At 37.3% G+C, this 27,820-nt stretch overlaps 1 protein-coding gene across 1 annotated transcript in view; it reads right to left on the bottom strand.

Moving 5' to 3' along the window:
* Positions 1-27,820, bottom strand: part of LOC109083062 (beta-galactoside alpha-2,6-sialyltransferase 2-like) — a 63,980-nt gene that overhangs the window by 9,311 nt on the left and 26,849 nt on the right. Inside the window, exons 2-6 of the mRNA XM_042730888.1 lie at positions 19,564-19,619; positions 16,273-17,266; positions 6,351-6,448; positions 3,671-3,772; positions 921-1,095 (exon numbers count right to left, since the gene is read on the bottom strand). Of these exons, the coding sequence (XP_042586822.1) occupies positions 921-1,095; positions 3,671-3,772; positions 6,351-6,448; positions 16,273-17,197 (1,300 nt within the window). The 5' untranslated portion in view covers positions 17,198-17,266; positions 19,564-19,619. The remainder of the gene's footprint in view (positions 1-920; positions 1,096-3,670; positions 3,773-6,350; positions 6,449-16,272; positions 17,267-19,563; positions 19,620-27,820) is intronic.

Here is a 27,820-nt window from a genome sequence, read left to right as displayed (position 1 = left end):
GTTATGACAGATCTTTTCTTTCATACTGTGATGTTTTATCAGTTTTATCTTGACTTTACATCATACATTCTATGAAATCGTACATATGGTCAGAGTGATTTTGTTGGTGCTTAATGTGGGTCAGATTCTCCTTGGCTCTAGTTCAACACAAGCTCCATTGCTGGATGAAAACGTGGTGTGTCCATCTGCTCCTTTCTTTCCCTGTGGTTTCAGACAACACAGACTGAGCAGACATCCCACAACCTCCTGACAGAGCAGAAGACGTACCTACAAACCCATCATGACAACTCAATCTGCAAAAGATCACTTTCCATCATCAGGGTGTTTTCAAACCAGAGTTTACGTCAGAGGTCAGTTTGGCTTTTTCCAATGATAGCCATTCTGATTTAGCTGTGTACAAAATTCTTTTTTGTCACATGCCTGACAGCCACAAGTGCCATTTTGTGAGCTTTATAAAACCAACAGGACAAAAACATGAGTAGAAAAGTGAAGTGAACAATTTGTGATGTCTTCTTGAGTTGTCAACTAGCTACTCTGGTGAAGTGTTAGCATTAATGGTAGTACTCACTTGATGACAAATGTGACACAGTTGAGAGGCAAATAAAACGTGTGTTGTCTTCAAGCACAGTCCTTAAAGTACAGCCAATTTTTTTTAGAGACCATAACAAGAAGTCTGTAATTTCTGTCCCACAAAAAAACAAGAACTGCAATCAGTTTGTTTGAGCTGTCTTGACTGAACAACTGACAATTTCACCTCAAATACTGGCAAAAGTTTGGGTTGGGACTGTGAAAGAGGTTTGAATTATTGTCATTGTTGCAATTTTACTTGTCATTGTTTGCGCCACTTAAATTGCACCTTTGAGTTTTGTACCGGTAGCACAAAATATACGTGTGTGTGTGTGTGTGTGTGTGTGTCTTACCTATGAACCCTGAGGAGGGTGGGTTGGGCTGGATGTTCTCCAGATTGTTAGCCTGAATCACGTCCCATAACTGCCAGATGTATTTCGGGTGCAGGATGTAGAAAGGCTGCGTGGGGAAGTGCATCCTGTGCTCCCTATATGGAGTGAACAGGTTGTAGTCTGGACTGGAGTACCACTACAAAAACAAACAACAACTACAATCAGCAAAATGTCTCTCAAAGAACTACCAAATTTGGATCAACATGTTCTCACTCCCAACTCATCACATATTGACACTTGGTCAGGACCCCTTGGCGTCACTTTTTGAGACTTAAGGTACCCCTTTAGAATAATTTTTCGACAGGCAGGGTCCTCCATTGTTTTCAGTTGTTTGTCTTAATTTAATGGTTTGCATGTATTTGTTAAAATATATTTATATAAATTTGTACTTTCATTGGCGCACCTAACCCCACCCCTACCCTAAACCTAACCTCTTCTGAACAATGTAAAATATGTAGCAGGCAAATAAAAGTACAGTCACGGGTATTTATCGCAAAAACTGACCATAACCAAGCAGTATAAAAGCATTACAAACAAGTTGTGTTCCATTCCAGGTTTTCTGAAGCCATACGATATCTTTATGCAAAGAAAAGAGTAAAACATAAGGTTTGAATCGCTGAAAATGCTCAAATCTCATTCAGAAAGATACTCCTGTTGCATGACGCAATCTGTCACGAGACACAAGAGCCAATAGCATTTCACAACCAAGGCTGACATAAGGCTTGTTCTGGTGGCATTTTTTGAATTTGCACACAGACTGCAGCACACAGGATGAGCTTTACGGCAGAGGGAGATGGTCATAGTGTCTATTCCTCTCACAAAAAGTGATGCCAAAGGGTCCTGACCAAGCGTTAATATGTGACAAGTTGGGAGTGAGAATGTATTGCTTGGATTCATTTCAACCAGGGACAATTGTGAAGGCTGAACGTTGAAGGCTGTCCTTCAAACTGTTAGTCCTGGTTCACAGAGATGAAGAATTGTTCAGAAAAAAAGCTTTATAGTCCACTAGAGTCCTTTATTGCACATGATCCTGCAATAACCTCAATAATGTTACTTAGTAGAAACAACAGAAGACCTTCAATCTGTGACCTCTGACACTGTTGTCAAGAATCATTTCTCTGCACCAAGGTTTCGCTGGTGTTTGTGAAGGAACTAAAGTTGGCTTGTGAGTTGAAGAAAAGCTAATAATTTATATACAGTATAATATATATATATATATATATATATATATATATATATATATATATATATATATATATATATATATATATATATATATATTTTACCTGCATGTCATATGACCATTAACCAACATCAAAGAGTCATTATCATGCAAATATGTTAAATTATTGAAATACTTAAATTATTCAAGTAATCTTCAAGTAAATATTTTAAGAGGGTATAAGCTCACAAAAACAGTTTAGGAATTCCTGTTCTGGAGAACAACAAATCACAAGTTGTGAAACTAATATCTAGCCTCAAATTGACTGATTACTGCACACAATATCTTGTAGACTGCTTACTGGTATACTGTGAAAATCAAAAATAAAACTAAGCATTAAACTGATCAACACAGACTCATGCATAATCCATTTAAACATGGACAGTTATTCCAAATAGTGTTATAAAAAAGAAAAAAAAAAAAGAAAAAAAAAACACACCAACACTGGTTTGAAGATATATAATTCCTAGCTTGTACTAAACTAAACCTAAAAATATTACCAAAGAAAATTCTCTAACATTTTGTACTTCTGTTCTTTATACAAAAAAAAAGCAGGTTCATTGTGTCAATTGTATGTTAAATGCATATTGTTCTCAAAATGCTCCACAGAATTGTTCATGTGCTTTATGAGACATATTATTGTATTCGTTAATTGACAAGGGGGGAAAAAAAGAAGTGCATAACTGTGAAAAGACAAAAACATTCAAATCGACAGTACAGAAATAAAACTGCTGACCTTGCACCTGTACAGAAATGTACTTATTAACCCTCCTGCCAACTTATTGACCTTACTATCAAGAAAAATATCTCTTTATTGAAAGGGAAAGTGAAAACCCTGCAGTTTAATTGGCTCTCAGGTGGCCCACATAGCCAAACACACATTTTGTCCTTCAGTTTCAAAAGACCTGCTATGGAAATGGTGCAATTGTCATGTCTTCTTCACATAAGGACATGGTCTTAGGATGGCACACATCCTGTCAGGGACGTGACATTACTCTGTGGGAGTTTAGTCAGTCAAGGCAAAGAAGCATAGAGATGGCCATCTATTCTGTGTGCATCTCGTGAATGCCTTATTCCATGTCTACATTAATGGGGAGGATGGGATTGGGAACATCAGAAATGGTGTTGTAAGGTGGTTTCAGTGAGGTAAGGGCACAAAGGACAGATTGAAAGCATTTATAGTAATCCGTTCTGATCTTTTTTTCCCTGCTGCAGTGGTTTATGATTCATAGCGGTGTGTGAGCAGAAGCGCTCAGACCAGACAAATCAGAGTAACCTTCCCGCATGGCTCCTGCACACACTCACAGCTCTGCACTCATCTGAATTGCAAAAGTAACACGTCACCTGCTTTCTGTACTTGTGCAAAGAAAAAAAAAAAATATAATTTCTAGAGTTGTGATTGCGCAGAGGGTTTGAAGACGTCAAAGCACATCTTCTATGTTAAATTCTATATGCATGTTTAATGTGTTTTTGGGTACTTTGTACTCACTTTGTGCAGGTTGAGGGTGTATGGAGCAGGATCCCATGCCACCAGCGTTACATTCTTATACAATGAGCTTGTGTTGAACTGATGCTTGGGATTCGCCAGGATCTGCACACAAAACAGACAATGTGTTACACTGAGAAGACAAATAAGAGAGGCAAAAGGCACACAACTAGTTGAGTGCAAACAATTTCTCGGTTAGGCAGAAAACGTGAAAGCATAGATGACTTTAACTTAACCAGGGACATTATCTGATACACTTTCCATGAAGAGAATCAGTTCACACTGAACACGCTGCATAAAGTAGCAGCTCCTGACCAGAAATTTAGGTGGGGCAGTTTTATTTAATTTGTTTGCAGTGCAATATTTGACCGGAAGTATAAAAATGACGATTATGGCTTATTAACTAATGTTGATCGATCTGAAGAGATGACAATTGCGTGTGTGAATTACCTCTCTCTCTCTCTCTCTCTCTACAAACGGTCAAGCTGCAAGTTTAGTTACTTCAAAAACAGTGATTTTACCCCCTCGTTGCTGAGGAATATAATGTAGCAATCCAGCATCTAAGCTACTGTATTAATGAAAGACGCAGGGCAGTGCTGACAACAAGTTTATGTGCTCCTGAATGTTTGTGTGTGTGAGCGCTGCGCAACCTCTCTCTCGCTCTCCCTCTCTCTCTTTGTGTGTGCGCGTCAATGAAAGCAGCGCATTAATATAAAACGGTGATTAAACTGACTTGGAACTACCTTTGCATTAAACGGTTTTAATCCATACCTGCCAGCCAATCAGAATCAGAGTATTTAGACAAAAAATAGATTAAAAATGAACAGGGAACTGGGTTAAAAACAAACAATTTACAGGCTGTATTATAGACCCTTTTAGACCCTCATCTCTATGTCCTGTATGAAATAATGTCTGTGTGCATGTGTGTAAAACAACAAACTGACGATTTATATGTTTATTCATCTGTTATTGCATTATACATTGTTGTGATTGATCGTGAATTTTTAAGAACTTGGTAAGAAAGAATCATCAAATAAAGAAAGTTCAAAATGAGCAGTTTCTGACATTTTTATTTCTAGAAAATATTCACATCTTACTTTAAATGTTTTGTCTGTAAAGTAATGTAAAGGTACTGTACTGTCACTGTAAACTTACATCATTTACAGGAGGTATATAGTTTAAAATAACTGTTTGGCCATTACATGATAACGTTACATTTATCTTCAAATAATATATCCATCACATTGAATGTTTAACTTCTATGTATTTTGGCCCAGTTCACTCTCATGTAGCTGTAAAAATAGTTGCCTGCTGAAATTTATATATATATATATATATATATATATAATATATATTAATTAATGACTAGATAGACACAGAGAGTTTGTCTTTACTGTACACATTAGATGCGAGTCACTCAACCGGAGGGAATCCTGTCAGATCGTCCATCCATTGAGTGAGCGTGTACGGGTCGGCGATTCTGGTTTCGTCTGTTAAAGTTAACCTTTTCAAATAACAATCGGGGTCCTGGACAGTGAGTGACCTTACATATGCAGGTAATATCAGATTTTCTCCAGTCACTGTTAAAAAAAAAACAAGCTAACAAACTTCATAGCTAACGGTCAGGGGAATCTTTCTGCCTCCACCTAAGCTCTGACAACTGAAAAAAAAAAAAAAAAAAAAAAAAAAAAACCCACAATGTTTACTAACAGAAAAAGGAGGGTCTATTTATGTTAATATTAATACAGGCTTCTATTATTCTTAGATTGATCTGTCACTTCCTGTGATCGCAATCCTGCGTGTGACAGTAAAGACATTTATAAAGTTGAAAATTATTTTTCTCTTTCTTTTGATTTTTCTTACAAATTAGTTCTTTTGGACATTCTATTCACCAAGAACCCAGAAACAAATTCATTTCCACAAAAAGCAGCACAACAGCTTTAAAAAGAAGAAAATGAAGAGCCGATTTTACTGTATTCTTGATCAAATAAATGCAACCCTGATTACAGACCTACTTCAAAAACATTTTTAAAAAGCTTACAACAAAACCTTTAAACAGTAAGTGGGATTATTTGAGAACTACTGGTGGAGGGAAGATTGTCAAAAACTAATGCCCTAATTTAAGTCTGTTCCCCACAACAGCTGTCAGATGACTTCAGAAGACCTGTTAGATTACTTCCAAAATGATCATTTGGACCACTTTCACTGTGCCTTTATAGAGCTTTTTTTTGTTCATTTCAATGCCTAATAGCTCATGGTCACCATCTTCAAAACAGCTCTTTTGTGTTCCACAGAAAAGAGTCACATGGGTTTGAAATGTCATGCAGGTGAGTAAATGGCAAAATGTTCTTTTCGGAGTGTACTTTCTCAGACACTACTTTGCAATAAACCACCAAGCATCATTTCTGTTTGCACTGATCTGTCCATTCATGAAGTGACAAAGGACACAGCTCATCCCATAACTTTAATGCCCAGCGGTCTCTGTTCTGCATCGTGAGTTTGAGTTTGTTTACATGGTGAGCTTGTGTCCACTAGGACATGATGACTCAGATCCAGCTGAAAGCACACACAGCCAGAGTACAGGAGCCAGAGGGTGTTCAAATGAGATCTGCTTCAATTGTGGCTGATTCATAGAAAGTCACAGTACTAGCAGTAAGAACTGAAAACATCAAACGTTGCTCACCTGAGAGTTGATGATGCGTATTGTGGTTTTATTCCCAACGTCTCTTTCATAACCCTTGGTAGGAGCTGTATTAAAACGCAGCACTGCATCATGGGAGTCTGGAATCACAAAAATTGGAGCTTTAAATCACATTGTGCCTTGGACTGAGTCATGATAAAAAAAAGGCATTTCACTCCTGCACATCTTCAGACAACATGACCTAAGAGAAAGAGAAAACAAGACCTCAATCCATCAACAACCCCTACAACGAAAAAAAAAAAGCTTTTCTAAATGAATGGCTTTTAACACGGGGCAAGAATACAAATACAACACATGTACATTGCAGTGTATTGGAGGAAATGTGAGGGCGCAGGGGTCCCTGATCATTAAAAATGAACAGCACAAGTAAACATGTTCCTCACACCGCTCAACCCTGTAATCTGTTGATAGGAACTGTGAAAGCAGCTTGTTTAACAGAGAACAAAGTTAGATGCCATTTATTACTTGGTTCACCTCTGGGGGCTTTTTATTGATTGGATATCTCCCATTTAATCTGCCGTGAGATTGAGTGACTTTAAAGGTCATGCTAAGTTCACTCAAAAAATGAGAACTGCCCTCTACTGTGGCTCTCAAATGTCAAATGTCTCTAAATTATTTTTTACTCCATATCAGTGTATAAGAGCAGGCCTAATACATACATATACACAAACCCGATTCCAAAAAAAAGTTGGGACACTGTACAAATTGTGAATAAAAACAGAATGCAATGATGTGGAAGTTTCAAATTTCAATATTTTATTCAGAATACAACATAGATGACATATCAAATGTTTAAACTGAGAAAATTTATAATTTTAAGGGAAAAATAAGTTGATTTTAAATTTCATGGCTCAAAAAAGTTGGGACAAGGCCATGTTTACCACTGTGTGGCATCCCCTCTTCTTTTAATAACAGTCTGCAAACGTCTGGGGATTGAGGAGACAAGTTGCTCAAGTTTAGGAATAGGAATGTTGTCCCATTCTTGTCTAATACAGGCTTCTAGTTGCTCAACTGTCTTAAGTCTTCTTTGTCGCATCTTCCTCTTTATGATGCGCCAAATGTTTTCTATGGGTGAAAGATCTGGACTGCAGGCTGGCCATTTCAGTACCCGGATCCTTCTTCTACGCAGCCATGATGTTGTAATTGATGCAGTATGTCTGGCATTGTCATGTTGGAAAATGCAAGGTCTTTTCTGAAAGAGACGACGTCTGGATGGGAGAATATGTTGTTCTAGAACTTGGATATACCTTTCAGCATTGATGGTGCCTTTCCAGATGTGTAAGCTGCCCATGCCACACGCACTCATGCAGCCCCATACCATCAGAGATGCAGGCTTCTGAACTGAGCGCCGATAACAACTTGGGTTGTCCTTGTCCTCTTTAGTCCGGATGACATGGCGTCCCAGTTTTCCAAAAAGAACTTCTAATTTTGATTCGTCTGAGCACAGAACAGTTTTCCACTTTGCCACAGTCCATTTTAAATGAGCTTCGGCCCCAGAGAAAACGCCTGCGCTTCTGGATCATGTTTAGATATGGCTTCTTTTTTGACCTATAGAGTTTTAGCCGCCAACGGCGAATGGCACGGTGGATTGTGTTCACCGACAATGTTTTCTGGCAGTATTCCTGAGCCCATGTTGTGATTTCCATTACCGTAGCATTCCTGTATTTGATTCAGTGCCGTCTAAGGGCCCGAAGATCACGGGCATCCAAGTATGGTTTTCCGGCCTTGACCCTTACGCACAGAGATTGTTCCAGATTCTCTTAATCTTTGGATGATATTACGCACTGTAGATGATGATAACTTCAAGCTCTTTGCAAGTTTTCTCTGCGAAACTCCTTTCTGATATTGCTCCACTATTTTTTGCCGCAGCATTGGGGGAATTGGTGATCCTCTGTCCATCTTGACTTCTGAGAGACACTGCCTCTCTGAGAGGCTCTTTTTATACACAATCATGTTGCCAATTGACCTAATAAGTTGCAAATTGGTCCTCCAGCTGTTCCTTATATGTACATTTAACTTTTCCGGCCTCTTATTGATACCTGTCCCAACTTTTTTGGAATGTGTAGCTCTCATGAAATCCAAAATGAGCCAATATTTGGCATGACATTTCAAAATGACTCACTTTCAACATTTGATATGTTATCTATATTCTATTGTGAATAAAATATAAGTTTATGAGATTTGTAAATTATTCCATTCCTTTTTTACTCACAATTTGCACAGTGTCCCAACTTTTTTGGAATCGGGTTTGTATATACACACATACATATAATAAAAACGTACATAGATATGGCAGAAAGTGATTAGGCAGGATTTCTTAGATTCAGGCAAGTAATTGTGATGACATTAATGCCATAAAAATAATGACATTTTATGGAAAAAAACAAAAACAAAACAAAAAATAATTAATTTTAATGTCTACTTTAATTGACAACATTTCCTTATTATACAGTTAGGATTATGATTTCATTTAGGGCTAGTTACTTGTAATTATGCACAATTTACTGTTATTACTATAGCAAATACATGAAACAAGGACACTGAAATAAAATGCTACCAATAATTAAAACAAATAAAAAATGTTTTTTATTAAAAATAAAAATAAGATTAAATGAAATTTAATAGAAATAATAATCATACAATCAAACTTACAAAAACACCTAAATCATTTCAATTTACTTAAATGTACAAAACAGTGTTTGTTTATTTATTATTAACATTTCATACACACAAGGATGCTATTTTATCAAAATGAAGCAATTTTAAAATATAATTTATTATATAATCAGACTGAGGTCTAAGACAATAATGCTCTCTAGTGGATAAACTGTTTACTGCAGTATTACATTCCTTCAATACATTTATACATATAAATCTCATAGAGGGAGGGAGGGAGAGTCAAGCCAATGATGAATAGCAATGACAGATGACAATGACAGATCTTCAGGAAGCCCCTCACCTCCTCGTCCATCTCTCCGTTCAGCTGACATGCCGTTTATGGGCCTTCATCAACCAGCAATATTTTCAAAGCAGTAAATTTGAGCTTGACATTGAGCATGTCCCCACTATTTTGACAGGGACATCAATCTCCTTAGAGAATATAAGTCACATCAGAAGAGGAAAAGAGCCCACGCATGTGTGTGTGAAAGAGATAAATGGTGAGAAATTATATAGACACAGGATGTGAAATGAAGATCGAACAGAAATCCCTCTGAAAACGATGAACAATTATATTGTGTTTTATATATTTGTGCTTTGTGGAGAGACATTGCAATACCACTAGGTGGCAGATGAAGACCAACATTAGGGTAATGACAGTCTCATTGAACCAAACCTTTGACAGCTCAAGGTTTAGTCCACATTGCAGCTTAGTTTGGTAAAGTACCGCCTACAGACATACAACCACAAGCTCTTTTTATGCACCTCTTGGGGGCGGATGTATTGGAACTAGATGATACCACAATAAACAAAAGATACCAAGAGACGGCCCACAAAGCATTGCTGAGGTACTGCTATTGCTTTACATGAACATGGTTTTGAACAAAACATCAGTTTCAAAATCCAAACTGACTATAGGAAATGCCATACAGCAGGAGAATTCTAAATATTTCAAAAAGTTGAAAAATGAAAAATACTACAGGGGAAAAAAAATGCTATTTAAAATGCATTTTGTTTTCTTTTTATTTTAACATTTTATACAGCAACCTTTAATTTTGCCGGAAAACTGCATGGGAGCCCTTAAAGCTTTTCTTGACAACAGTCAGTTCACAAGTTCTTTTCATTGCGTTTTGGAAGATGGTTGGCATGTGACATGTTTTTTATGCATCTCTATAAGTGAACCCAAATCAGATCCCATGTAGAGATAGACTTTGTGTGGAGAAGTTTTGGTAGCACTGTTCCTCATGTACATACTATGTACTTATTATAGTAATTACAATAACTATGTAATAACTAGGTACTAACCCTGAACCTACCCCTAAACCTAACCCATGTAGTTACCTTGTATTACCAGAACTTTCTTAGATAAATACACTAAGTACACTATAAGTACATGTAAGTACACTATAAGTACATGTAAGTACACGTACTGTAAAATAAAGTGCAACCAAAGTTTTTACTGTGAACCATCCCTGTGAGACACTGAAAACACTGGATTCATGACCTCCTCGTGTAAAACACAGTGTCGCGTTTCACTCTAATACCTGCTATGCATATATTTAATTAAATCGCAACCCTTGCAAATCGATAAGTGTACTAAGCCATATATCTCAAGTTTTAATGCCACCGTCCTGACAAGCTTTGGCCAAACCAGTGATGTGAATTAACCCACAAACTTTTAGTGAAATGACAGACTTCTGTCTGGTGATGAATACCAGATTTGTCCAATAATTTAGGCTTAGTCTGCTTATATCAAGTCTCCATTGTACATTTTTTCTCCTTTTACGATAATCCGTCTCACTCAAATGTATGTCAATACAGAATCAAAATATCTCTCTACTGAACATAACTTCAAATACAGTTTAATGGACTAAGAGAAAAATCTGCCAGAATAAAAACAATAGGAGCTACAGTTATATCTCACCTTAATAACGGCATAAACTAATAGGCTAATATACACAAATGCTACTAGCTCTATCATAACAACAGCAGTAAAATATAAATATTGAAGGAAAAGATATTGCCCCACAGGGAAATTTAGTGATATTTAGTGCAATTATGAAGTGAGACAGAGAGAGAGGAAGCCCTTAAGTACAATAATTAGAATCGTGATAGAAAAGATGGTTCGAAATCATCTACTCTACAAATGACTGTGAAACTATTTGTCTCATCACCACCAAATGCCTTCATGAGACGGCAGAGTCACCATAATCCTGAGAAACAACAAAAGCTGTGCCATCACCATGGAAACGGGGAATTAACCCACAAACTTTAAGCGGCATGCCGACTGACTGAGAAGTTCCAGAGGAAAGAAAGTCAACCACATTACAGCTTGCAGGAAAGGGAAAATACTTTCCCATTTTGGTGAGCAATATGCATCAGACATTCAGCAAACGGACTGTGGGTGTCCGTAGGCGTTTCGTCTCAGACTAGGATGGTAGACACATTTAGAGCCAAAAAAGAGAAGGAGAAACAGTTGAGAGATCGCACAGCATTCCATATGATAGCAGCGGTAATGTGAATCAAAGCTGAAAACTAACTAACGTGACAAACTACAAACTAGTGTTAATAACAGAGTGGCATTTGCCAAACAAAACATTGTGAGGAAACTGAAAAGGAAGAAAGAAAGAAAGAAAGAAAGAAAGAAAGAAAGAAAGAAAGAAAAAAAAGATAAGGAGAAAGAAAGAAGAAAGAAAAAGAAAGAAGAGAAAGAAAGAAAAAGAAAAGAAAAAAAGAAAGAAAGAAAGAAAAAAAAAAAAAAAAAGAAAGAAAGAAAGAGAAAGAAAGAAAATAAGAAAGAAAGAAAGAAAGAAAGAAAGAAAGAAAGAAAGAAAGAAAGAAAGAACGGCCAATTTTATTTATTTATTTATTTTATGCATAGATGAATGTTCAGGGAAATAATGCGATTTACATGAGCTGAGCTGGAGACAGGCTTCTCGTGGAGAGCTCTGGCAGATCTGCTCTTGGCTGTGCTGTGGATTTGCTGGCTCTCTGGCTCGTCCTTGAGTAGATTTGGAGGGCACACTAGGTTGGCACAGCTGATGGGAAATGTTTAGACAAGACAAGCTGAATTTAATAGACAGGCTAAAGGGGATGTGGAGGAATAGAACCTGATCAAAACTGGCCTCAGTCTACATTTAAATGTAAGGAAAATCAATGCGAGACATACTTCTATATTGTGAGTGAAGTAATACGTCTACTCTACCTCAACTGTAACAAGCAGCTCAATCAATACAGCTGCACACAGCTATTACAGGGTGCAGTACTTCAGAGGCATGAACACTATAATGATTTGTTTGGTCTTGGCAAACCTTGTTACAGAAACATTTAGCCACTAAACAGACAAAATATAATGTAAACTCATGAACAACAAAGGTACAACTGGATTCCCTCAACGAAGTTTCAAACCTGAAACCCTGAAGGCTTTTTACTTCACTAGATGTTAATTGATGGACTGCAGTTTTTGATGTTTTGGACTCTCATTCTGACGGCACCCATTCACTGCAGAGGATCCATTGATGAGCGAGTGATGTGATGTTTAATTTCTCCAAATCTGTTCCCTAAGAAGAAACAAACTTAGCTACATCTTGGAGAGCTAGTGAGGGCAAGTAAATTCAGCAAATTTTAATTTTTGGGTGAATTATTACTTTAGATGATACTTAACTTAAATGGACAATTAATTTTGCTAAACTAAATTCCCCCCAGTTGACCCTTCGCAAAGAGTTTGATTGACAGTCGATCTGACCAATCATAATGCCAAATCTGCCATTTTGTCCAACAAACAAATCAGACTGGAGAGTATCTTAACTTTGGTGAACTTCAAACTTGAAAAATTGTGTGTACTGACGTCTTTCTGCAGTTTAAATAAAATACGTTCTGATGTTCATTCATGTTTATTTTGTCCTTTTAGTAAATATTAAAAGACGATCAGTTCATGTGTGTTGCTTGAACTGATGCGCTACAGCGATCCATCACGATACATTAAAGAGCAGGTCATATGGATTTTCGAAAAATATCTCTTTTGCAGTTTGTAAGGTAGCTATCCTTCAATATAAACAGTCTGCAAAGTTGTTAATCCAAAAAAGTGCATGATAAATAAAGATATTGTCTGTCAAAAAGAGTCGACTCAAATTCCCCTTAACGAGTCGTCATATTTTCCAATCTTTTGCCTGCTACCGGTAAACGTCACTGGGTAACACATTAGCATAATCCTCATCTGCCCATGAAATACGAACGCTCTCTGTGTCGAGAAGAGGCTGTGTTCAAGGATACCACAGAAATACAATTCGAACCTTTTGTTGTGCTCATCATTTTACAGAGTACTGCTTCTCTAATCTTGCCTTTTATCTTCGTTGGCTGCTTCTTTATTTGGACCAACAAGCCTCTCGGAACCACAACCTGTAAGTACGATTGATACGTTATGTGTACATTTTCAATTAAGTACTCAAAATATCTAGTTGTTGTTTATACCTAGTGCAGCTTTAGGTTTCAGGTAAAGCACGGTATTACTGTTTTACTGAAATAGTTCTGATAATTCGCTGTGAACCCACCAATTCCTAAGAATGTGTTGATTAATGTAGACTGTCATTGTTCTAATAACTTCATTTAAAAATACAGAATGTAGTGTAGCGCATAGACTTTATAATCAGTGTGAAGTGCTGTTTATGTAGTTATACGGTTAATGCAGGGAGTAAAAGACCCAGTAGAGAGAGATGAGTTAGTTAGGCTGGTGCATGTGATACAGCTGTTCTGCATTATAATTAAAGGTTAAGACGGGTGCGTCTTTTGTCTGTCGTTCTTCAAAAATTCAGTAGACATATTTTCAAATTGTATTGTCTCATCAGTTAGTCATGTTAGCACTCGGCTAACGTATCCACCATTATTGTTTTGTTAAGTGTTTACAGAACTGATTGGAGTACTATATTATTGTTTAATGTAAAGGTGCATGCTAGTGTTGCCAGGCTGTCACAACAAAACCCACCCAATTGCTACTCAAAACTAGCCCAATCGTGTTTCAATGGTGGTGCCCCTTTAAAAAAAATTGCGTTCTGGGGTGTAAAATACATGCTAAATTTGCATTCCAGTGCCTAAATATGACATTATTGGGGGTTGCTACAACCTGCGACATCAAAAACAACCACGGACTTGACAACACAGATGGTAGCACTTGCTAACTTTCTCAAGCGCTCCTCTCTGTGCCAATCACAACAGGCTTGGCCAGCTGACCAATCAGAGCAGAGTAGGCTTATGGAAGGGAGGGGTTTACAGACATTTCACTCAGAACTGAATCGAACGAACCGTTTCAAAATCATGGACAAATGACTATGCATAAATGCATATTCTGGGAAAATTATAGCGTTTTCTGACCTTAGATGTAATTAAACCTGTTAAAGGGGACTCCAACACAATATTAGGACACCATATGACCTGCTCTTTAAAGAGCCACAAAACGGTATTTATTGTTTGAATTTCTTAAATTATAAAATTTGAAAGCTGGGACCTTGTTTCATACCAAAAGTATCCTGCTCTATCGATGTGTTGTTAGTTTTCTCTTTGCTCCGTGATGTATTTTTCACTGCGTCAGAACATGATGTGTGGTGTGAGAGCGGCATGGCTTGTCGGACTTAGCAACAGTATTTAAGGAGGGTGGGTTTTGCGAAGGGTCAATCAGTACCCCAAATTCCACAACATTTGAATTCAAGAAGTCATATTCGATCCTTCAGTGAAATGACAGACTTCTGCCTGGTGATGAATACCAGATTTGTCCAATAATTTAGGCTAATCTTCTTATATCAAGTCCCCATTGTACATTTTTCTCCTTTTCCCATAATCCGTCTTAATCACATGTATGTCAATACAAAATAAAAATATGTCTCTACTGAACATATCTTCAAATACAGTTTAATGGACTAAGAGAAAAATCTGGCAAAATAAAAACAATAGGAGCTACAGTTATATCTCACCTTAATAACAGCATAAACTAATAGGCTAATATACACAAATGCTACTAGCTCTATCATAACAACAGCAGTAAAATATAAATATTGAAGGAAAAGAAATTGCCCCACAGGGAAATTTAGTGATATTTAGTGCAATTATGAAGTGAGACAGAGAGAGAGGAAGCCCTTGAGTACAAGTACAAATGTAATTAGAATCGTGATAGAAAAGATGGTTCGAAATCATCTACTCTGCGAATGACTGTGAAACTATTTGTCTCATCACCACCAAATGCCTTCATGAGACGGCAGTCACCATTATCCTGAGAAAAAACAAAAGCTGTGCCATCACCATGGAAACCCGTCCTCTGTGCCCACTACCACTCTGCCACCATAGATGCCAAAGCTGGAAGAATCTGGGCTCTTTGTGTGCTCCGTGATACTCGTGATTATGTAACCGTAAAGGGCATCGGTATCCCACTGACCCTTTCACAGAAACTGGCATCACCACAGAAACAAAAAACCACAAGTGAAGAGAATGAGAGTGAGAATGGTTCCTAAACCCAACCAAAACACCATGAGGAGACTCTTCTGTAAAGACTAAATGAGGAGAGCTATTCTGGTTTTTAAGCAAATGATGAGAAAGGTCACAAGGAACCTCAAGCATAAAAAACAACAACAAAGAAAACAAATCAGGAAATATTAAGCCACTGACAATTTCTCCTTTTTCAAAAGCAATAGTTATGACTGAAATCTGACTGGATGAGTCATATTCAAAACAATTTGACACTTGGCAAGCATAAACAGCCTACAACAGTCAGGCCAATGAACTATATTACTAGAGAGAATAATTGATTATTCTGGTCTACAATTTTATAAAATCAATAAGCAGGAATAAACCACTACTAAAAATCTGAACGATACTGATAAGATGTATCAGTGATAAGCATTTCATTCATTATTTTATGGAAAGAAATCATGTAAGACATCAGATTTCAATACTATTGTGAAAAAATTATACCATAAAAAAAAGAAAACATTAATGCTTCTAGTGAATTTAGATATCACAACATCATAAAGTACAGTATATGCATTAAAATATACTATATAATTAAAATGCATGTTCATATTGAGATTTTGCAGGGTTATTACATTTTTTGCCGCAAACGGCAGTGCAAATGTAAATGTGAAAAAATAAATACATTTACTATATCATTTTATATATAATTATTACTACTACTACTACTACTACTACAACATTAGGCAAAAATAATATTTATTATTGAAATAAATAAATAAATAAATCTCACCAATCTCCTTGCCAAGTCCCGAGTGAAGCATGGCTCCGGCAGAGGTGACCACAGCGCAGGTCTGGAAGCCTGGCCCGTAGAGCTGGCTTAAGGGTAAGGCAGGTACAATCTTCTGCCAGCCTAATTTGGAGAAAGGCATCTCGGCCCCATCCAAAGTTCGAACCTTTTCCCCCTTTTTCAGCTCACACATTACCTGTTGGCCGCTCTGTTGCGCCTTCCGGTGCCCCCTGTAGGCCACGCCGTGTTTATTATTATTCAGGTAGTCTTTCATAGCGCTCTGCAGGCGAGGACTAAGCATGCCCACGGACAAACTCCCTTTCCACAGGCTGTGCACTACGGATTTTGACCTGGGAACATAGTACTCATCCGGGTCAGAGTCGTCATGCCTAGCCGCCCGTTTAGTCGTCCTCCTCCTGCTGTCATCGGTCTCCTCCTCATCTTCCTCTTCCCCTCCTACCACCTCTTCCTCGTCCTCTTCTTCATCCTGTTGAGGAGAATCCTGATTATACTCTTGTCTCTCACGGTTGCGACTCACAGCGGCCGATCTGGAGCCCAGGTCCTGCGTGCCGAATGCAGACCAGGCCGCTAGGCTCTGCGGGTCGGGATAGGGGTAGGCCTCCTGGCTGAGCGGACTGGGCTGGGGGTCAGCGCTGGGGTTTTCCTCCAGGCTTTGCTCCTGTTGGGTGTTGCTGGTGGCTGGGGGGGTTGAGGAGGTGCCAAGCCCCAAATGGGTGGCCATAATGGTGCGGGGGTTGCCCTGCAATGAGGTCAGGCGCCGCGTGTCAGTGTATGAGAGAGCGGCCGCTGAGTGAGGGTCATCCACTCGGGACTCCATGAAGTAGGAGAGGAATGCCAGGAACAGCAGCACCCAGACCAGCATGAGGCCGAGGGCGAGCCGCCGCCATTGTTTCAGACTGGACTTCATCTTTCAGAAGTCCTCTCGGCCGCACGCCGCTGCACTCCAGACCCAACAGGAGAAGGGTCAGCAGGAGGCCTACAACAGGACAGGAATGGTTAACCTCATAACACCATTTCAGATACAGATCACTAGCTTTGAAAAGAAATGAATCAAGTTAACCACTACAATATTCTAAACACAAATTTACATTTTCAATGGATTTCCTTCATCAAAATTAAGAACTCTTAACTCAAGTTAATTTGAGGTTGAACAATTTTAAAAATGTATATTAAACTACAAGAAAAACAAAAACTACTACTACCACCATCACCACTACTACTAGAACCGGCAGAAAAAAATGGTTATTGAAATAAATGTATATACATATATACTGCAGTCAGTGTTGGGGAAAGTTATTTTTTAAAACAAATGCATTAAAATATTGCGTTACTCCCCAAAAAATATATATATTTTTTTTTTAACTACATTTTTACTTTTTATGGAAAGTAATGCGTTACATCACTTTTTGGTTACTTTTTTAATCTCTGCAGGGCATTTTGATTGAGATTATAATTAGTTCGTCTTTTACAAATGACAAGATCCTTTCAAAACAAAAGTGAAACGGACATGCCTCAAGCTGAAGGAAATGTAAATTCCGGTCTGTACAATAGAGGGCACACCTCAAATTGCAGGAATATGATACAGGAGAAGAAAGTTCAGTAGCAAAGACATGACCTAATAAAATGGGGTTAAATACATGAATAATCTTTTGTCTTATTTAACATGTAATTATTGCAGGTTTGTATAATACTCAGTTTGCATTTCACTATTATTAATTCTGAGGAATACTGAATATGTTTTTGTGCAGGTGAGATGAGTAAACGCATTCATATTTAGTATAGAACTACAATAACATGTTCACACAGCGCATACAACACCTCTGCACTTACTCATGATTTCTCTCAACATGGCAACACGAGAGCTGTCAGTCAAGACATGGGAAACAAAGTAACTGGCATTACTTATTTGGAAAAGTAACTCTGATATTTTCTTCTAAATGAAAAAGGAATGCATTACTTTACTAAGTAATCTGATTACCCCAAACACTGTATAGACACACACACACACACACCATCATGTAGTCTATACTCATTCAAATGTTATATTTACTCTGAGTCACAGGTGAGGAAAAAAAAATATGAGGGGAAAAAATATATGAAACAATGTTTACCCAATGTCATTCCCTGGTGCATAAAGTTTATCACTTTAAAGCCAGTTTAGTCTTTAAAATCAAGCAAACAAATAGCTCTCACATTCATTACAAAATATTAAAGTTATAAAGTTATAGTTGCTAACTCCTGTAGAACAATGGCTGTTATTAGGTGACTACTTTCACTTGATTTTAAATATCTAAAAGTTGTTCAAATCTTTTAGTTTAAAGTATGCACTTGACAAGCTGCATAGAACAGACACAGCAACCTAGACAGTAACCAATTCTGTCAAAAACAGGAAAGACAGTCAGACTTCTCTTTCCTTTGAGAAACCGGCCCCCTGAGACCACTCATGATACACCGTTAGTTTTCTGTATCGTTTCACTATTCTCTAACTGCAGATCTCAATTTAGACATGAGAAACACCTGCTGTCATAACACACTTTCCACCGTCTATTTGTGGAAGAAAAAGAAAAAAAACCCCGGAAACCACTGTCATGCATATTTGTAAGTCAGAAAAACAGGTAAGACTTCTGTAATCAAATTAATAAACTGAATTTTAATATGCAATAACCTGGTTTATATAGTAAGAGATAATATTTTATCGAAAAGATAAGCAAATCGATAATAAACCTGTCATGATTTTTTTGAGTGCAGAAGTTTTACCTGTTTCTTACCCATTTCATTTATGCATGACTGACAAATATCACATTAAGGTTATTGGCTTGTTAAATGTGAATGTGAAAACTGTGTAATCCAAATAGATGAAAATTTTACAAACCCGATTCCAAAAAAGATGGGACACTGTACAAATTGTGAGTAAAAAAGGAATGGAATAATTTACAAATCTCATAAACTTATATTTTATTCACAACAGAATATAGATAACATATCAAATGTTGACATTTTGAAATGTCATGCCAAATATTGGCTCATTTTGGATTTCAAAATGAGATGTCATATGTTGTATTCTGAATAAAATATTGAAATTTGAAACTTCCACATCATTGCATTCTGTTTTTATTTACAATTTGTACAGTGTCCCAACTTTTTTGGAATCGGGTTTGTACATTCAGTTCAAATACATAACTTTAGGCTGGTTTTGATACAGAGCTAATCATACCTTCTATCCCCTAAACTGACCCATAAATACAACCCTCACAGAAAAACAAAAACACACACCTCACTGTAGTTCATATTTCCTTGAACCCATTTATCCTCAAACAGTTCGTCTGTCCCTGCAAGACAAAAGAAGACAGCAATTAGACACAATAACAGTCTTCTGAGAGGAAACTTGAATCATCCCTGCTGAAATACTGCTTAAACTAGCATAAGCTGCTTTGCTGGTCTTAGCTGGTCACACAGCCTCCTTCAACTGCTCAGCACAAAATCCAGCTGAAAAAGCTTTTTTTTCCCCCACCGAAGAATTGTGATGTCACTTGATAAGAGTCTAACCAAAGACGCCTCTGGACTTAATGAGTCTCTTCCTTGGAACGAACACTCCCAGACTGGACATTTGGTTTTGGTTTTGTTATGTGCACTTTCGCCAGAAAGGTCTAGTTTGAAAGAAGAAGTGAAGTGGATTCCCCAACTTTAGTACACTTACACACCAATCATTATATGATAACACTGCTGGTGTGGCGGGAGATAATAAATCCTCAGTGGCCATTTTTTGGCACTATTCGTCCAACAGTGGATTAGTGAATCTAAAATCCTTACCAGTGGTGCTTTTTAGACTAACAGTCATGAAGTTTGGTCTCTAAATTCATCTAATGTAGAGCTGCACCACTACAGCAACCAGAACAGCGCTTGAGAACAATGTGATCATCTTCAACAAAACATTCCGCTGTGGGACTTCAAATGGCTGCGTTGAGCAAAGCTCCCATTATGCAGGATTCACAGGGTTATTCGTGAGGTGTTGTGTTGAGATTAAAGAAAACAGCGTGTTGTGTATTTCTTAGAATGCTTCAAAAAAGGCTGTTGGACATGGTGAAAAATATGTTGTGGTTATGATATTTCTAATCTAAGAGTTCAGACTGACTAGTCCATAATGATAATTTGAAGTTTTGTACATCCCAAATCTGGATTTATTTTCACATGTGGAGTCTGAGTAACCAACCAACCATTATGACATGGTAGTTGAATCATAGTCATGATGACTATGATTCAACACACTTCCTGTGCTTTAGCCTTTCGTCTCTCTTTTACTCATACACACACACACACACACACACACACACACACACACAAACAAAACAGAAAGTGTTCACAGCAAGGCACAACCAAGCCAGCTGTAGGACAACACCAGACAATAATAAATAGACCAACATGAAGCACGGTGTTGAATTAAAGAGGTCCTATTATGCTCTTTTACAAGGTCTTGATTTTGTTTTGGGGGTGTACTAGAACAGGCTCTCAAACTAGGTTGCTCGAAAAACACATTTTTCACATTTTACATTATTACAACACCTCTCTCCCCAGTCTGGCACGAACCGCTCGAATAGTTCCTGTATCAAATGAAGACCCGCCTTCTGAAATACGAAATGCGCTGTGATTGGTTAGCTGGGCCAGTGTGTGCCGTGATTGTCAGCACTCGCCGCCTGGTCAGGAAATGTCATGCCCCTTATCATAGCAGCCTGCTGTGCGCTTCAGTGTAAATATTGCGTCAAAATCAAATAAATTTGAGCGCGATTTAAACCCGGATGATTGTAACCACTCTAAGTTCACCTGCATTGGTAAAGCTACCGTGTCTCCAACATAGTGATAACACTCATTGCCTTCTCTAGTGCAGCTCAACCAGGTCTCGTCCCATTCGTCTATATTTGTGATATCCCAACCCCCCAAAATATGCGTTGTAGTCCAAACGAGTCGTTTGTTTTACTTTTTGAAAAGTAATTTCTGTTAAATAAAATCTCCTTTTGAAGTGAACTTTGAGCTTTGTAACTTTGCAGATCTTTTTAATGCTCAAACATCAACATTACAGACTAACTATGGTAGAAAAAGTGTAATAGCATAATAGGACTCCATTTACAGGGATAGTTCACTCAAAAATGAAAATTGTCATTAATTACTCACCCTCATGTCGTTCCAAACTCACAAGACCTTTGTTCATCTTCAGAACACAAATTAAGATTTGATGAAATTGGAGAAAGAAGATTTTTCGCAATTTTATGAAGCTACGAGGATACTTTTTGTGTGCAAAGAAAACAAAAATAAAAACTTTATTCAACAATTCTTCTCCTACAAATCACATATTCCACTATAATAGTACAATGAGTGCCATGACGCACATGTGTGTGTTCCTCTGCACGTAAACATGGCACCGTGTATGCATGTTCTACGTCAGCAGCATAATGCGCATGTTTACGTGCAGAGGTACTCTCGATAATGGCGGAAGATGTAATTTGAAGGAGAAAAAATGTTAAATAAAGTGATTATTTTCATTTTCTTCACACACAAAAAGTATTCTTTTAACTTTGTAAAATTGAAGTTGAGCCACAGATGTCACATGCACTGTTTTAACGATGTTCTTACTATGTTTCTGGACCTGGGAACAGTGCAGTTGCATTGCTGCCTATGCAGGTCAGAAGGCTCTCGGATTTCATCAAAAATCTGAATTTGAGTTCCGAAGATGGACGAAGGTCTTTCAGGTTTGGAACGACATGAGGGTGAGTAATTCATGACAGAAATTAAATTTTTGGGTGAACTATCCCTTTAACATCTTAATGATGTAACACACAAATACAACTTGTGATTTAAAGGAATCGTAAGGATAGTTGGACCTCCAACTTTTTTTAATTACCCAAAGGTTTAATTAAAAGTTAGACTAGTCAGCATGTGTTTTTAGACTCTTTTTACTCTGCTGCAGCAAATATTATGGATAAATCCATGTCTGATGATGATCAGTGTATACAGACTGGAGAATCGTTTTCCTTGACAGTATTGACAAATCTACCATTTGTCAGTGATGAAGCAGCTTTTTATTGTGCATGCAGATTGTAAACGACTCTCTACTGAAGGGAAAGACAATTATGTGGACACTTTTTGCTAGGAACCTGTGACCTAGTACTGATGAAAAGCTAAAAATACCCTGCCAGTAATAATGAAAATAGTGTGTCCACTTATGGTCTATGACACAGACTGCGGAGTTTCACATTGACTTGAGCAATTCTTGTCCGATTACCCCAAAAAGTGTCAACTTGGTCTGAAGTTCTCAATAAAAATGTTTTGCATTGCATTTAGAAATATACAATTTTAAAGAGCATGTCATTTAGCAGCATTCAGTGTAAAAAAAAAAACAAAAAAAAAAAACCCATTTTTTTGAGGAGAGCACAGCAAAGGAGAGACTGAGTGTGACAGGATTTTCACATCAGTGAAGAGTGAAAGTGTGACGTAGTGAAAGAGATAAAAGCAGAGGTGGAAACACATCGCTCAATGCTGAAGTGCAGGCCGAAATTAATGACAAGGGGACCAACATAACAAAAATGGAGTCCAAAAAAATGGAGCGATGTTGAGGCTTTAAACATGTTACACTGCAGGACACTGCTGTCACTTCTTGACATTTCAAGTTAACTACATGATCATTTACTTATTCGAAGTGTCACGTAAGCCATAACACAGGATATGATTTGGTTTGATGTGTGAAAGAAGAAGAAAAAAGACCCAATGAAGAATAAAGTAAACAAAACAAAACAAAAAAAAGTGTAACAGACACGGTCTGCTTACCACATTTCCTTTCGCCTGAACTGAAAACGACGGACACAAACACACTGTAACAGCAGAAATCTACATAAAACCAGAGTGCAAGTCGATACGACTGGGCCAAGACATGGTAAAAGAAGCGAATAGACAGAAATAGAGAGAACGTACAAATAGAGGGAAGGACATAACAAGGGGCAACGGCAGTGAAAGAGCGGAGAGAAGCGTGGGAGTTACACATCACATCCTTTGCATTATTCATTAGAATCACAAGACCCATCAAACCGGGTGACTTCCCAGAGCTCTTTCAGGTCATTATGCAAGCCTCTCTCACACACTAAAACGCACAAGCAACAACAAACACACACACACACACACACATACACATAATTCCTTAGAAACATCTGCAGTGGCTTTAGACAAATTAATATCATGTGTAGCAGTAGTACAGCACTCATTCTGGACCTGCACTGCAGTTTAGCATGAAAAACCACTTGTGCAAAGCTTCATTAGCTGCACCAGTTTCATTTCACAGCTTTAAACAGGAGTCAGACTAAACACAACATCACTGGAATACAGACCTTTACTTTCTCTTTAAAGCAAATAAATACAAATTTCAAAGAAGAGCATTTCAGTAGAATTTTAAACAATAAAGCAAACATTTCATTTTGCAAAGCTCTATACCACAGAAGCTAATACCACAGAAAAATTCAAATATACAGGTGAAAAAAATTATTGTTGTTTCATTAGCATTAAATGCACAATAGACAGAGGCAGGTCTAATTAGGCCTAAAGCACAAATAGCTCAGAGATGCAATATTTTGTTGTCCTGCCTGTTTACTATGCATTCACCAAGACGAACAGTGACTGTTTACATTTCACAAATTTCTTGTACATCAAATTTTTGTGGTGTTAAAATTTGATATAACTACAAAAGTATGTCTGATCTAAACATTATCCTAGTTATTTATTAACAGTATTTGTTTTTATATCAGTTAAACAAGCGAACTATCCTTGATGGGATCTAAACTAACAAAAGTACTTTCAGCCACCTGTGTTTAACATTTGACTAGCCATATCAACGCTATTGACTTACATATCAACATATCATTCAGTATTCAGTACCATGGACTGCACTGATGAACCACAGTGTGAACTATGCTAAACTGTGAGGGTTAGCCAATCATAATTATTTTATATATTATCTAGAGCTGGCGATAAATCATCATATGAAACAAAATATATGATGAAAAAATTAGCTCTCAACATTTTTACTCTATATGGATTGATCTAACAGTCCAAACAACAAAAATAAACGAGACTACAGTTAAACATTCACAGTTTCATTAGAGAAGAACTACCATCAAATAAACACTGAAACTCAAAGACCTTCCTGAAAAGCAGCCAAAATAAAAGTTTGGTTTAACTTTAATAAATGATAACAGAAATATCTTACTACTGTATACCACAATGCACTTCTCATAATAATAATAATAATATTTTTCTTTCATGTTTTCATACATACAGTTCTGATGTGCAGCATCATTTTTGACCAAAAATGGCCATATTTTTATATATATATATATATATATATATATATATATATATATATATATATATATATATACACACACACACACACATATATATATATTAACCCATAAACACACACACACACACACATATACAGTGCCTTGCGAAAGTATTCATACCCCTTGATTTTTTTCATGTTTTGTTATGTTGCTGCCTTGTTAAATTGCTTTAAATTACTTTTTCTCCCACATTATTCTACACAAATGAAAATTTATTAAAAATAAAAAACTGCCTGTAGAGCTAAGAAACAGGTTCGCGACAAGCCACACATCTGAGGAAAAGTTCAGAAAAAAAAGTCTGCTTCATTGAAGGTTTACAGAATCATATAACCTTCATTATCCATAATGGAAGACGTCTGAAACAACTAGAACTCTTCCTAGAGCTGGCCTCCTGGTCAAACTGGAGAAGGACCTTGTCTAGACTGGTGACCAAGAAAATGATGGTCACTCTAGTTGAGCACCATGATCATATATGCAGATGGGAGAAACCTACAGAAAAATAAACATCACTGCAACACTCCACCGATCTGGGCTTAATGTCGGTGTAGCCAGACTCAATCTTCTCCTCAGTGTAGACACACGAAAACCCACTCGGAATTTGCAAAAAAGCACCTAAAGGACTCTTAGACTCTGATAAACAAAGATTCTCTGGTTTGATGAACCTCAATTCCATGCATAATGTTTGAAGGAAACCAGGCACTGCTCATCACCTGCAGAGTACCATCCAAAAGTAAAGTGTGCTGCTAGCAGCCTCATGCTGTGGGGCTGTTTTTCAGCAGCAGGGACTGAGAGACTCGTCAGAGTAGAAAAAAAAGCTCAATGCACCAAAATTTTGAGACAGCCTTATTGAAAACCCAGTCTAGAGCATTCAGAAGCTCAGACTGGGCAGAAGGTTCACCTTCCAACAGGACAATGAACCTAAACACAGCAAGGGTGGCTTAAAGACAACTCTGTAAATGTCCTTGAGTGGCCCAGCACAGCCTGGCCTTGAACCTAATCAAATATTTCTGGAGAAACCTGAAAATGGGCATCTGCCCCCATCCAACCTGACAGAGCTTGCAAGATGAAGAGGCGAGGAGAAGAATCACAGATAATTGCCAAATGCTGATGTGCAAAGCTTGTCGCATCATACCCAAAAAGACTTGAGGCTGTTAAAGGGTTACTCCACCGCAAAATGAAAATTTTGTCATTAATCACTTACCCCCATGTCGTTCCAAACCCGTAAAAGCTTCGTTCATCTACGGAACACAATTTAAGATATTTTGGATGAAAACAGGGAGGCTTGTGACTGTCCCATAGACTGCCAAGTAAATAACAGTGTCAAGGTCCAGGAAAGTATGAAAAGCATCGTCAGAATAGTCCATCTGCCATCAGTGGTTCAACCGTAACGTTATAAAGTGATGACAATACTTTTTTTACACGAAGAAAACAAAACTAACGACTTTATTCGACAATTCCTCTCTTCTGTATCTCTCCAAATCAGCGTAGCGCCATTTTGGCAAATCTGATATATATATATATATATATATATTGTTTTTAGAAAGTGACCAATAATCTGTGACCAATATTTTACATGTATATTGATTTCTACATGTAAAATGTAGAAATCAATCTACATTTTAGATTTTTAGGCTCTACTGTTAGTGTTATCTGTATGCACCATGGGTCTGAGAGTAAAGCAATTTCAATTCTCTGTATGCATGTACTGTACATGTGGAAGAATTGACGAAGACTTGACTTGACTTCTCCTCTCGAAACCATTTCTCAAGTGTGTTCTCTCATCACCGCTACACGTGAATATGACGCATCACAACAACACTACAGAGACCTGAGGATAAGTGTGGTTTAAAGTCCAAACCTGACCTGAAATAACCTAACAAATCAATCAGGACTAAAGCAGTTCCATAAACTAATTAATTTCACACAATCTCACTAATTTGTGGATGCATATTCTTAAACAGCCCTTAATGTCAAATCGATAATGGATCAAATCAATCCGCCATGGCAAACAGTGAATATATTTGTGCTGTTTAATGGATACCAAATCATTTGACAATATTTTTCATCTGTAAATGTTAGAAAGTCAGACTAACGGAACAAGGCTAAGCCGCTTTTGGCATGCACGCTATTTAATAATAATTTTTGCTACTTTTTGTTTTATGAAATGTGCTTTTTTAAGAATTTTAAACCTACATAAAGTGTATTTAGGCATTAGCAGTCAGTAAGGGACTACTGTAATGGTAAATAAAACGTAAGCTAATTTCCTAATTTGCAGGAAGTCTGTTTTCTTAACCAAAAGTGAAAAGTAATTGTAATGCTTTTAAGAGCCGTTTTGTCCATTGCATCGTCTTTTCTGCTTTGTATCAAATCGAAGAAAGACGCATGGCTATAGTATCGAAGAGCATCAGTATCACTAGGGGTGTTATCGCATCGTATCGTTGGACTATGCAGCATCCAGTGACTGAAGTTGCTATATTGCAAATCATTTGACAATGATCAGTTCATAATAAAAATGCGACCGTTTTGTCCATTGCATCGTATTAAAAATTATAAAATCTAAACCATATCAAACTACATCATAATTAAATAACCGTTTTTTTTCCATAATTGCTTGTATAAATAAATCGGAATATAATAGGGGTGTATCGTGTGTGTATGCATCGAGATGCATATTGCATCGGCCTCATATTAGATATATTATAAATATATATATATATATATATATATGTGTATATATATTATATTATATTATAATATATATATATATATATATATATATATATATATATATATATACACACACACACACACACACACACACACACACACACACACATACAGCCATATATATTGTATATATACACTATTGTTACTGTGCTAAACATACCTTTCTAATATTAATACATTTCAGTTCACTTGATTGGCCCAGTAATTTTGTTGGCAGGTCTTTAAAGCTACAGTAGCAGAAACGGTCCGTTTCATTCTGAGGGTCAGAGAGCGAGAGCAAATCGCACTTCTGGCGGTCCCACAGAAATCTGTTAGACCATTTTATTCTCCCACGCTGACAAACCCACAAGCATTACATCAATTTCACCAAAGACAACGTTTGCACTCGAGGCTTGTTCTGTCCTTGTGGAGGGCAATCAATA

This window comes from Cyprinus carpio, chromosome B9 (assembly GCF_018340385.1).
Source record: "Cyprinus carpio isolate SPL01 chromosome B9, ASM1834038v1, whole genome shotgun sequence".
In the NCBI taxonomy this organism is placed as follows: domain Eukaryota; kingdom Metazoa; phylum Chordata; class Actinopteri; order Cypriniformes; family Cyprinidae; genus Cyprinus; species Cyprinus carpio.
This window is presented reverse-complemented; position numbering and strand designations above follow the sequence as displayed.